General features: G+C 24.8%; 2 protein-coding genes across 4 annotated transcripts; one reads left to right on the top strand and one right to left on the bottom strand.

The window, feature by feature from the left end:
• Window positions 1-368: 368 nt before the first annotated feature.
• Window positions 369-12,926, bottom strand: LOC126907017 (centrosomal protein of 89 kDa-like). Its single transcript, XM_050688011.1, has 10 exons — window positions 12,556-12,926; window positions 12,371-12,485; window positions 12,120-12,309; window positions 11,972-12,057; window positions 11,277-11,476; window positions 8,666-8,804; window positions 3,231-3,411; window positions 1,774-1,941; window positions 1,477-1,708; window positions 369-686 (listed from the first exon to the last, which is right to left on the bottom strand). Exons 1-10 carry the CDS (start codon window positions 12,628-12,630, stop codon window positions 510-512), a joined length of 1,563 nt encoding a protein of 520 aa, XP_050543968.1. The 5' UTR covers window positions 12,631-12,926; the 3' UTR covers window positions 369-509.
• Window positions 5,129-10,516, top strand: LOC126907015 (protein asteroid homolog 1). 3 transcript variants are annotated; one of them, XM_050688004.1, is made up of 2 exons: window positions 5,129-5,357; window positions 6,299-9,873. In XM_050688004.1, the coding sequence occupies exon 2, from the start codon at window positions 6,329-6,331 to the stop codon at window positions 8,246-8,248; it is 1,920 nt and encodes a 639-aa protein (XP_050543961.1). In that variant the 5' UTR covers window positions 5,129-5,357; window positions 6,299-6,328; the 3' UTR covers window positions 8,249-9,873. The 3 variants fall into 3 exon arrangements, with proteins under 3 accessions (XP_050543961.1, XP_050543960.1, XP_050543959.1); XM_050688003.1 differs by lacking the exon at window positions 5,129-5,357 and adding an exon at window positions 5,403-5,568; XM_050688002.1 differs by lacking the exon at window positions 5,129-5,357 and adding an exon at window positions 5,404-5,664 and having other exon boundaries at window positions 6,299-10,516.
• Window positions 12,927-13,007: the final 81 nt, after the last annotated feature.

Genomic DNA, 13,007 nt, shown 5'->3' with positions numbered 1-13,007 from the left:
TCCATCAAAATTATTTAAAAAAAAAAATTAGGTAAAATGATTATTTTGAAATTTTGAACAAATGTTATAAATTAAGTTTTCCTTATTAGTGATAAATAATAAAAAATATGCTTTACACGTAGTCTAAGAAGACAATAGTAAAAAATCCCATTAAACTGATTATTAGATCAAAAGTTATTAGATTTTTCAGTTAGATCAAGTTCACACTTTATTTTCAATAATCTATTGTAAATAATAAAAATCAATAGTATAATCTCCTCTCAACATATTTTTGGAAACTCTATAACTACATAACGAATATTAATTATTACATAACATACTTATAATAATTAGTACATATCATACGAACACAATTTAATTCCTTCAGGTTATAAAATATCTGATTAAAAGATTTTATAAGCTACAAGTTTTCTTTTTTTTTTTTGGAATTTGTCACAACCTCATAATTCCTTTCTAATGTATTGACTAAAGCGACACCACGATGACCACGTAGCGCAAGGGCACCATCGCTATCTTTCTCTATCAGAATCCATAGAATCTATAACACTTTGCTTTTGTAATAGGGCATTTTTCAGAGCATTTATTTCATTTTCATATATTTTTTTCATCCTTTCCATTTCAGCAGATTGTTCATAAAGACGACCACTCAAACGGTTGACTTCTTGATGAGCTCCTTGTTCAACACTCTAAGAAAGTAAAAACAGAATTAAATAATTAAGCATCTATAATTTAATAAATAAATACAAATTTATCATAGTAATTTATAAAAAATAATCATAATAATTGAGTTTTAAAAACAGTTTTCTCAATGAGGAAAATGTAAGGAATAAAGTAAAATAAACCAAAAGTTTGTAAAACTTATTAGCTTAATAAGCATACATTTTTATCACTTAAATAGTGGTTTTATAATGGGATTACATTTTTTTTAGGATAAAAATGTATTTTTTAAAGATTCTTTATTTCTTAGTTAGAGTAAATTATATTATCTTAAAGGTGACTTAAAATTATTATACTTAGAAATAGTTCAGTTTTTATTATAAAAATTAAGTGTATTTATCTGTTGTCTATTATAAAATATATAAAGTTGGTTAAAATTTTTAAATACGTGTAGAATAAATCTAACTAATAACTCTAACAACTTTTGACATACTTAACACTTCACACTTTTTTTTAAATCTAGTTTAACATACTTGGACTATTTTTGAAACTTATTATTAGTGTTGTCCATATAGATTCCATGTGGTATAAACAAACTTATGAAAACTAACTATAATTTGTACAGATCAACACTAAAAATCCTTGTTACCATCCAGAATATCTATTATATCTCACCATGTTTTTTGATAGATTTTTTTCTCTAATAACTCAATAACAATTGTTAGAAGTATAAAAATATAATCTATATATATACGAATATACATATGCTCATGTCTTTACATGACAAATTAAAAATTATATTTTAACATTATAAATTACCTTTAAATGTTCAGTTAGTGCTTTCACTCTAGCACTAATTGAAGCACTCAACATGGCCGCAGATACACTATTGCGACTGTCACCAGCTGCATGTTGTAGTAAAGCTTCTTGATCATTGATTGTCTCGCGTAAAAATACCATTGCATCACCAAGCTGTTTTTTATTAGTATTTTTTTCAGATTCACACTCCAGTAATTGTTTTTCTAATATTTCACATTTTGATTTCAATTGACTAGTAGAGAAAACAATATATTATTTAGTTAAAGAAATATAGAATATTTTAATAAAAAAACTTACGAACAATGAAGATCTAAAGCTTTATTAATAGATCGCTGTTGATTTAATTCTGTGGTTAGAGAAACAATTTTAATATCAAGAGCTGGACGTTCTTCTTCAAATATTATCAATCGACGCATCAGGGTGTCACGTTCATCATCATAACGAACTTTTAATTCTTCAAACAATCTAGAATAATGTATATTTACGTTTTAATTTAATGAAATATTTTATTTTTACATTTTAAAATAACATGGATAATTTATCACCAACTACCCTAGTAGAAACAGTAAATAAGGGAGTATACATGCTTCGAGCATCCTATTTTATATTTCACCAAAACTTTTCCGGAAATTAAAAATCAATTACAAATTTTTATATTTTCATAGTATCTTTAAATTTTCTATTGATGACCTCAATTACAAACAGGAAAAACTTTGGTTTTTGAATCATCATGAAGTGCGTGAATCTTTGTACTCCCTCTTTTTGATACCCATGAGCCTCTTTTAATGCAAATTTCCCTGGACCCAATAAAATTTAGCGTCGATCGAATCCTATTAAATTCTTACTACTAAATGTATACTGATACATTTTAAACAAAACTCCAAGGGTAGTCTAAAATAATTATACCATAATTTTTGAGTAATATGTAAAATTATAGAGTAATTACAATGGCAAAAAAATTACGAGATACTAAATAAATGTAATGAATTGAATAAAAATTTTTATGTCAGAGCCATTTTACTATTTCTAATGATGTGAAATCTATTTTTTTCAAGTCTTTTATCGGTCATCTACTAAAATTTATCAAACACTAAAACGTTAAGAAGTAATATAAAAAAAACACTTATCAAAACAATGGTGTGTAGTTTTGTATGGAGTAGTCATGGAAAATTTTAAAATCTGTCAGGAAAAATTAGAAGCTTTCGAAACTTGGTGTTAGAGAAAGGCATTAAAAATCGCTTGGATCGAATGAATGTTAAATGAAGTTGTGTCCCGGAAAATACACGAAAAGAGGTTGATATCTCTTTAAAAATGTAAAGGAGGGAAACATGAGTAATATCTATAATTGAAGGAAAAGTCGAAGAGAAACCAGAAAGAGAAAGGCCAAGACAGTTTTATATGTAGTAGATTATGTTACATTTAGGATTTCATCAAGAATTAAAAGAACTTACTATGGATAGAGAGGAGTAGAGGAACATTTCATTAATAAACCAATCTACGGATTGAAAATGTACTATTTTATTAAAGAATCACCTTCTATATTTTTTGTAATTAGTGTCTATGGGCCTACTATTAGCCAATCAGACTCTACATCTTAGATCTAATTTTATGTCTGAAAAAATATTGGGCTTCTAATTTATATTGCTTTTTCCCCTCCACATAAAATAAATTTTATTAGTTGGGCCTAGAACCTTCAAAGTTTCTATATAAACCATGTTCACAAGATACCACACCATAATTGCTTAAAAAAGTACCTGCGACATTCATTTACAGCTGATGTGTGAACAGATATTGGTATTTTATTATTATCTTCTGTTTTCATGCGGTTCAAATCTTCTGCCAAATTGGATACACGACTTTGTAATTGTAGAAGTTCCATGCGTGCATTTTCATATTTGTCAGTTAAATGATCTCTTTCGCTATTTAATTCGGTAACTAAAAAAACAGACGTTAGTAATAATTTTGTTTTCATAATAACCTCTTTCAACAATGAAAATATTTTTAATTAATAATTAAAAATTAAAAATCTAGAACTTGTTAATTAATTGAAAAAAGTTTTTAGACATAGTTTCTTTCTCTAGGGAAGCAGAAATCTATTGGTTTGGAAATTAGAATCAAATTATATGAATATCTCATTTCAAAAATAAATTAACATCATTTTAATTAAATAATTAAAGTAAACCCATTTCTACTATTTCAACAAATCGCTATTTAAAAAAAAAACCAGCATGTCCCGGCACAGTGTGTATAATTGGGTTCAAATCATTATCATAAAAAAACGTCTTGGTGCAAATCTGTAGTTAGTGTTTAATTTAAAAATATTAATGGATTATTACAAAAGCTACATGATCTCCTATTTCCTTATTTATATCTTAATTACAAGTTATATGCATTACTAGTGCGAAGTATGTAATCGATGGAGGATTTCTCCTCTATAAAGTTATTTGACAAATGTATCAAACAAAATTTTTTTTCTATTTTCTCATTCATTTTCCTATTCTAAATTTTGATAGAATATATCTTCAACAAAAGTATAATCTTCTTAATCTTCAATCTTTATTTCTATTGAATTTGTACGTCATTGACCTTTGCAATGTTCACATATAATAGAACATTTAAGTCCTGTTTTTCGGCAGCCACAATTTTACCAGCTCCAGCACCTGACCAAAGGCCAATACGCTTTATGACAATTATCTTTATCATTACCAGAAATTCCGGTGGCAATTAACATAATATAATTGTTGTTTGGGCATTTCAAACCATGTACAATTTAGCGTTTGTTTGGGTTTAAACAATATATCGTCAAATCAATTACCTACACTATCGGTTATATCTTAATATACACTACACTTTAATGATACTATAAATAAATAAACTCACACATACACATGTATGAATTTATAACATTGTAACTGATGTAAGTATAATATGATAAAAAAGAACCGTAAAATGAAAAAAATGGAAAATAAATTTTAGTATTTATATCAAATGTAATGTAACTCTAAACATATTTGTTTACATAAAAAAATTTTTTTTGTTTAAAATTGCCTTTTAAACAACTTTTATACGAAACTTTATATTGTAAGTTAAATATTTGTCGAGAAAATTAAAAAAGCTCATATTTTAGGACTTTTTCAAGGCTGTAAAAAAACCCAATTCCAATTAATGAGGACTTTTAATATGTCATTATACATATCTTAATTCAACTTTTTAAAAAAAAAAAGTTGGTTGGGAATTTTTTCCGCCATTCGCCAAAATTACTCTTTCGTTGACTGGCTTATAGAGCTTCTTAGTCTTATAAATAGAGTATTTTGGTTAATAAGATATGGTTTGATAAGATACCGTCCAAAATTAACAGAATTCTATACGACCATAACTAAACAAATTAATACTTTGTTTTAAAAATGCTTCTAGACAATTATATGAATTTATTACAAAAATAGTAATAAAATTGTTGAAATTCACTTATTTAATTCAAAATGATATGATATTCATAATATTTATTAGTTTTTGAAAATGTTATGAAAAATATTAGTTAAAAAATGTTTGTATTCACATTTATAATTTTAAAAAGTATAATAAAGAGGAAAATATTGATCAAAAAGGCTTCTTGATTTTTTACCAGTTTAAAAATATTTTCTCTCATTTTGAGTCAATTTTTTTTGTATCACTGGCATAACTGTCTGTTATTGGCCTAGCCAAGAACCATCTTTGATTCCCTGACATGTGAAAGAGGGCCACCACCATAATAAAACTGATCATTATTTATTTATCTCTGGCACAACTGTTACTAAATGTTATCATACGACTACGGATAAGATAAAAAAATAAGTCAGTGATGCGTTGTTGATAAACAATAATTTTTGTGATACTGATCTAAGGCAGGTTTTAGTTTGTTTATATTTTAGAGAATTACATGGCTTGAATGAAAAGAACACTATCTGATTTTATCTTATCTATGATAACACTAACTTAATATTTATTTAATATAAAACTGCGCTTTAAACTAAAGTTCTAATAAAAATTTAAAATGTTTAGTACTTGATTGAATAATTTGATTAAAATAGTAAAGTTTGGTTACTATAAAAAAATGTAATTATTTAAAATAAATAAGTATTTGACTTATTTTAATTGTTAACCATAGTTTTGATATTAAGTTTATTTTAAAGTTATTTTATAATAAGAACCGTAAGTCATCAAGTATATCTTAAACAACTTTTATTCTGATGTTATATTTTAAGAACTACTTCTTGTTATTTAAAATAAATTAAATATTTTTTAAATCAATTCAATTTGATTGTGTACTTCATATATAAATAAGATTAATTTAAAGAAAAGTGGACACTTTTTGAAGATCAGATAAATTGGTTTAATTCTACATGTTCTAATTTCAAAAATAATATTAAATAAGTATTTGTTAGTTTACAAAGTATAAATTTTGGAAAGAATAGTAGAAAGTATAATTGAATTGGTTATTTATGTTTTAATAGCATAACGTTTTCATAGCTTTGGTCAAATATATTAATATTAAAATATTTTTTTATAATTACGAAAGACTTATGAAGAAAAATAATATAAATAACTATACAATCATCTATTAATTTTATTAACATTACATCATTATAAAAAATTATGTATTTATAATTTTCAAAACTCAATAATTATCCAAATGTGAAATATTAATTATTATTGAATGCCTATATCATTAATTTTATTTTAAAATTTCATTTGTTAAAGAAAATTCAATAAAACTATAGTATTTACTAATTTAAGATGCTAATATTTTTTTTTGTATTAAATAATTATTATTTTAATTCAACAGATCACTCACTTATGTCATAAGATTGCCACTATGGGTATTCCTGGCCTGACTACATTTATCAATCGCAAATCAACACAATATTTTGATAACTATAAACTAGAAAACACTTCAGTTATAATTGATGGCTATGCTCTGACAAACTACATATATAAACTTCAAGAAAATCAAACCAGTGCGTTTGGAGGAGATTATGATTTAATTGTTCAAGCTTATAAAGATTTTATACATTTATTATTCAAATGTAATGTAACTCCAATATTCATATTTGATGGTGCTTATGAACAGCGTAAAATTGAAACTATAATGAAACGAATGAGTTCACGAATTCAAACTTATGGCCAGGCTATAAAAACGAGTGATTGTATACCATATTTTGCTAGTGATATCATATTTGATATTTTAAATGATATGAATGTGCCACATGTAAATTGTGACTTTGAAGCAGATGCCGAGATAGTTGCATTAGCTAAATTATTAAAATGTCCTGTAATTAGTAGAGATTCAGATTTCTATCTTAATACAGTACAATATATACCTTTGGATATGATTATTTTTGAATTTCAATCTCAAAATTCATTTATTAATTGTCGGTTATATACTGTTGAAAAATTATTGCAAGAATTCGGTGGATTAAGTTTAGATTATTTACCTTTAGTCACTGCATTAATGGGTAATGATTATATTAGGCCTGACACATTTGCTTTGCCTTTAAGACTAAGACCAAGAACTTTTAATTGTGGTTTAAAACTTAGTAGAATTTCTGATTGGCTAAAAAAACAAAAAAGTATGAACAGTGCAATATACAATATGACCCATCATTTGACTCATAATAAGGATTACATTATAAAACAAATAGAAAATATTATACAAGAGTACAAAAACACAAAAAGTAAATATCTACAGTTTCTTTTAGAATATAATTGTTTAAGTAAATATAAAAAATTATTAGAAAATGTTGTGAAAACGGAAGAAAAATGTGTACTTCCTCAATGGCTTGAAAAAAACTACCGTAACGGTATAATCAATGCAAATGTAATGACATTATTAACAATGAGAAAAATGTTTTTTAAAATACAAATTGATGATTATGAAAAATCACCATACTATTTTGTTAGTTTGAAAATTGTAGAAAATATACTAGGATTGTTATTTGGTAAAAGTGATTCTATTATTGGTATAGGAAGAAAAAATGGATTTAATCAAGGTACTTATAAACTAAATCCTATTGTACCAATTCCTTATGTACCATTAAAAGATTTAAATAACACTGACACAGCATATCGTAAAAATATTGTGTTTAATCTTATTGGAATACCTAAATTATTAGGAATTCCAAAAGATTGGGAAGTTTTTATCTTAGCAATAACATATTGGGCAGTACATACAGATAATAAGAAGTCACCTTACTTACATATAATAATTGTTTGTGCAATTATTTTGCATTTTAATGATACAACTAAAAATTATTCAAATTATCAACCATTTACAGTTACAAAACCAACAAATAAAATAGAAGAATGTATTTCAAATTTGAAAAAAGATGACCTGACACAAGCAAGTATTATATTATCTAAGAACAAAATTGTCAATGATTATAATGATAAGAAGTTTTATTATAAAACAATATATCCCTTTTCTCAGATCCAAAGTTGTGTATATTTTATGATGATTCTTAATTCAATATTAGATTTTCCCTTTGGAAAATGTAGAGTAGAAAAATATTTCAAAGGAACCGTTTTTTATAATTTATGTACCAAAATTGACAATTGTGATCCTAGAATGTTTGTACTTGAGAATATATTTAACAATTCAAAATCATTAGCATCATTATACATGTCTTTAATAGAAAATTTAGAAATGTTGTTTTCTACTTTGTTAGCAAAACAGAAGATAATTTCTAACAATGATACCCAGCATAAAAAAACTAACAAAAAAAGAAAAGCCTACTAATAATAGAAAAAAAATTAATATTAATTTAAATTGTAAATATTTCTATTTTCATATTTGTATATTTATATTAATAAACAAAATAATTCTTAACCTCAGAAAATTATAAAAAAATATTCTTGATCATACTTTAAAATATACCTAGATTTAAATTAGTTTCATTTATTTTTAGTAAATTTGTATAAAAACTATTTGAAATTATTTATACAAATTTAGTTTGTATATGTCTTAATAAATTTTTCAATATACTGTATAATATAAAATAATATATAAAATTACTTTTTATCACTTTATTATACCAGTAAAATTATAAAAGGAACATTAACATTTTATTTGAGAATTAAGATATTCACTAATTTATTTAATCTTTTATATATTATTTTAATAACAACTTTAAATTAGCATAATTAATATAATTACCTCTAGATTGATAAGATCTTAGTAAATCTTGTAATTTAGCTTGATGTAATTTTGCTTGTCTAATTAAAAGTTCATTATGTTCTTTTAGACTAGCCACTTCTAATTCTAATGATTTCCACTCAACATAAGTAACTTCAATCTATAATATTCATAACTATAATTAATTTTTTAAAACGTATGAAATTTCAAATGAATTTTAAAAACTATCTCAAAAATCTCTATTAAATTTAATTTCCATTAAAATACATAAATAGGTACCTCACTAATTTTTGATATATTTAATAATTTGTTAAAAGGTTTGATACATTTTAAACATGCAGTGCTTAAAAACCTTTTTTTTTAACATTAAAAATTTCAAAACTTATATTAATTTAATGAGATATTTTAAATATGTTTAAATTATTTACTATGTTTTAAATAGATTTTTTTTTTAACAACCCTACTATTGGTTCAGCAAATATCTCATGTACTTTTTTTTTTAAATAATTTTTACAATTCTAGATTACATTAAAAGCATATTTTTATTATTTGTCTATAATAATAAAATAATAAAAAAATTGTATTTTTTAATTTTTTCAAAATTTTAAAACAGTCATTTTCTTACAAAAAGTGTTGATGAGTGAATAACAACTTTAGGATAAGTACTTATTAAGTTATGACCATTACAATACGAAAGTTAAGTTTCAATGCTTATGAAAGCAATAATATATTTTCCATGAAATATTTGCTATCTGAAATGTATAGCAAATTTTAATGAATACTATAAATAATTAAGAACAAAACATTTAGGAAGATAAGTTTGGATTTTGGAAAGGGCGAGGTACAAGATAAGTGACAATAGAACTAAGACAAATCTTTGAGAGAATAATTACATTGAATAGAAATATTATAGCAACATTCATAGATTTAGAGAAGGCTTTCAATAAAGTCCATTGGAGAATTTTATTCAAGATATTAAGAGAAAAAGTAATTGATTGGAAAGATATGTTCAACTTATAGAAGGATCAAACAACAGAAATAAATGTAAATGGGTCAGTAAAATAAGCAATAAGGAGAGGAGTGAGACAAGGATGCCTTTTGTCAATATATATACTGCACTTGCTTTGAGGATGATATTGTTATCTTAGTAGAGTCTGAACATGACATGAATAATATGATGAAAATTCTATCAAGTGCACTTGATAAATTTAAAATGAAAATAAATTCCATGAAAACCAAAACAATACGCTCAGGTCTAAATTTTAATACACAAATAAACAATACACAATTACAACAGGACCTTAGAAGTATCATAGCTCCTAATAACAAATCAACACCAGACATTAGAAGAATAATAGCTTTGGCAAAGTAAACATTCCAAAACAAAAATCAGCTTCTCATCAATAAACATCTGAGCAATGGTATACGTAAAAGATCCGTTAAAACTTTGTCTGGAGTTTACTTTCATATAGCAGTGAAACATGGACAATTGACAAGAAAGACAAAAGCAAACTAGAGGCATTACAATAATTGTATGGAGAAAAATTACAAAGACAAAATGGATAGACAAGACAAGAAATGAGCAAGTACAAGAAGAAAGATAGCTGATGAAAGTCATTGAATCAAGAAAAAATAAAGTTAATCGGACACATCATCTAACACATTGATTATATAATCAATATCTTTGAAGGCAAAATAACTGGGAAGAAACCAAGATGATGCCCAAGGAACAATATTTTAAACATATCCTGGAACTCTTGAACTGAGGGTCTTTTGTTTCATTAAAGAATTTGGAGTCAAACAGAGAAATGTGGCTTCAAAGAAAAGGCATTGCCATTAATAGATAATGAAGTAATATAGTAGTTAAACTTTTTTTGAGTTAAATATTTTTAATATAATTTTAATATTTAATATTAAATAATGATCAACTATTATTCTTATTAATTTAGTAGATCTTTTGGAAGCCATTTACCACCTCAGTGTCAATTACCATTGAGATGATTAACAAAACCTACAGAAATTGCGTAGTAATCTGAATTACAATTTTTCAAAAAACATTTCAGTCAAAATTTTACCACATACGCATATAAACAAAGTGTATACCAGTAATAATGTATTATACATGTGGTGATATGCTGATAAGTGGATTAAATTATTTTGAAAAGACTTTACACTATTTATGAAGAATAAAAGAGTATGTGAGAGTAAGATATATCTAACAAACTCTTGCATGAATTTGACTAACGCTTAATTGCATAGTTTTTATTTAAAATTAAAATTTTTTTTCATATAAAATTCATATAAAAATATCAAAATTCTTACATGTAAATTAAGTTCAAAAATTGAATTTATAATAATAGCTGCATTGTGTAACTATATTTATGGCAACATCTTATGAATAAAATAAATAAATAAAATCAGTAAAAATATAATATAACTTTCATAAGTTTTAAAACTTGAAAATCTTCAAAATGTGGTTTTTTTTTAATTAATAGCATACATGATATTGAAACATATTTTTTATATCAATTCATTAGTACTAAGATATACAAATTGATACCCTTTTTATCATAAGTAATATTTCAAATATATTGATGAGAATAAGTAAAATAGGAGCCAAAAAATTAATTACTTTATCATTGGCCTCTTCAAGTTGTTGATAGAGGTTTTCATTTTCAGCGACTATTTCTTTACTTCTGGTTGAAAATCGAGCAAGTTCGTTCTTATAAGTTTCAATAGTTATATCTTTTTCTTCTAAGGATGTTTGATAAGCTTCTAATAAAGGTGATACTGCACTAAGATCTTCCCGGCGCCAATTAATACCTTTTGGACCTACAAAGAAGATATTATAACATCTATCTATGATGAAAACTGTATGGTAGTATTTTACAAATAAATTAGATACTATTTGAAGCTGTATTTTTTCAAGTTATACTTATGAAGTATTTTAGGATATTACAATAAAATCAATGTGTTATAAAATGAATTAAAAATGTTAAAATTATGTAGAATATATTACATACTATACTAATAAACTAATCTAATAAATATTTAATAGCAAATTAGTGATATATAACTTTGAACAATAAAAAGCAAGCATTTTATTACTTTACAGACTAAAAAAGTGGTATAATAAGAATTTATATAGTCCAATTATTATTGTTTTTTGTATATTTATTGAATAATATAACTTATATAAAATCTTGAGCACCCCTGTAAGTTTCAATAATCTATTTTTATTGTAAGCCAATATTATTTTTAAACTAACATGATTATTGCACAAAAATAGTAATACATTCTACTAAAATCAGGGTTTATAAAACTTGCCTTGTATACGCATATAACTACTTGACTCGGATATTTGGTCCCTAGACAATAACTTATCTTGACACTTTTCTAATTCTTGATTTAATCTAAAGTTAAAATCATTTAAAACTAATAATCTCAATGAATGAAAATTAAAATAGAATATTACTTGTAGGTAAGATTTTTTAAGACAAAAACATCTTGTTTCAATGCATTGTTTTTTTCTGTTAATCGATTTACTTCACTTTGTCTATTCATACTTTCAATGGCAGTACATTGTCTTTTAAGTTCATCTCTTTTTTTCTCCAACTGCTTCAAATGAGAAGCCATTTTAGCAACATTTTCAGACATATCTACATCTAGAAATTATAGCACAGAAAATATTAATAATTTATTACTCCTATATTTTAATATCATTACTATTTCTCAAACGATCTAATGGGGACATTTCTAGTCTACTAATTTCATGACGAGACATTCTTTCCATAAGGGGAACCATAGATCTTTCTGCAACTACATCTACAATATAAGGAACCTATAATACAAGCTTTATTAGTAATTTTGTAAAATAACCAATACTATTATGTTAAGAATATACTATATACTTTGTCAGAAGTGTTTGTGCGAGATCTACGAGGAGGAATAGGAACCTGTTCTTCAAAATTGTAGTTACTCGCCATATTTTTTAACGATACAAAGGTGTGCAGTCTTTATTATATATGAAAGGTATAGAAATAAATAAGTTATAAAAGATAATGAAAAGTATTAGTTTACATTTTTATGAATCTTCCTTATTACAAAGAAAGATAAATTTGTACTATACTATATTACATCTCACTATTTCCTAACACGGAAATAAATAATAAAAATTTTGGATAGCATAAATATCGACAATTATAATCGTTGAAGTACATTTTACTTAGACAAAAAATACTTCATAGAATAGAAGTAGGTGTACTCTATACGTGCAACATTTGATATGAAAAAAATCGTTAATCTTATCAAATTAGAATTTTTTTTTTTGATATTATGATAACGTTGCGCAGTAAACATTGCC

Source organism: Daktulosphaira vitifoliae, unplaced genomic scaffold (genome assembly GCF_025091365.1).
Source record: "Daktulosphaira vitifoliae isolate Bord-2020 unplaced genomic scaffold, ASM2509136v1 Scaffold_5, whole genome shotgun sequence".
In the NCBI taxonomy this organism is placed as follows: Eukaryota; Metazoa; Arthropoda; class Insecta; order Hemiptera; family Phylloxeridae; genus Daktulosphaira; species Daktulosphaira vitifoliae.
The sequence above is the reverse complement of the archived record's forward strand: the minus strand, read 5'-3'. Positions and strand labels throughout refer to the sequence as shown.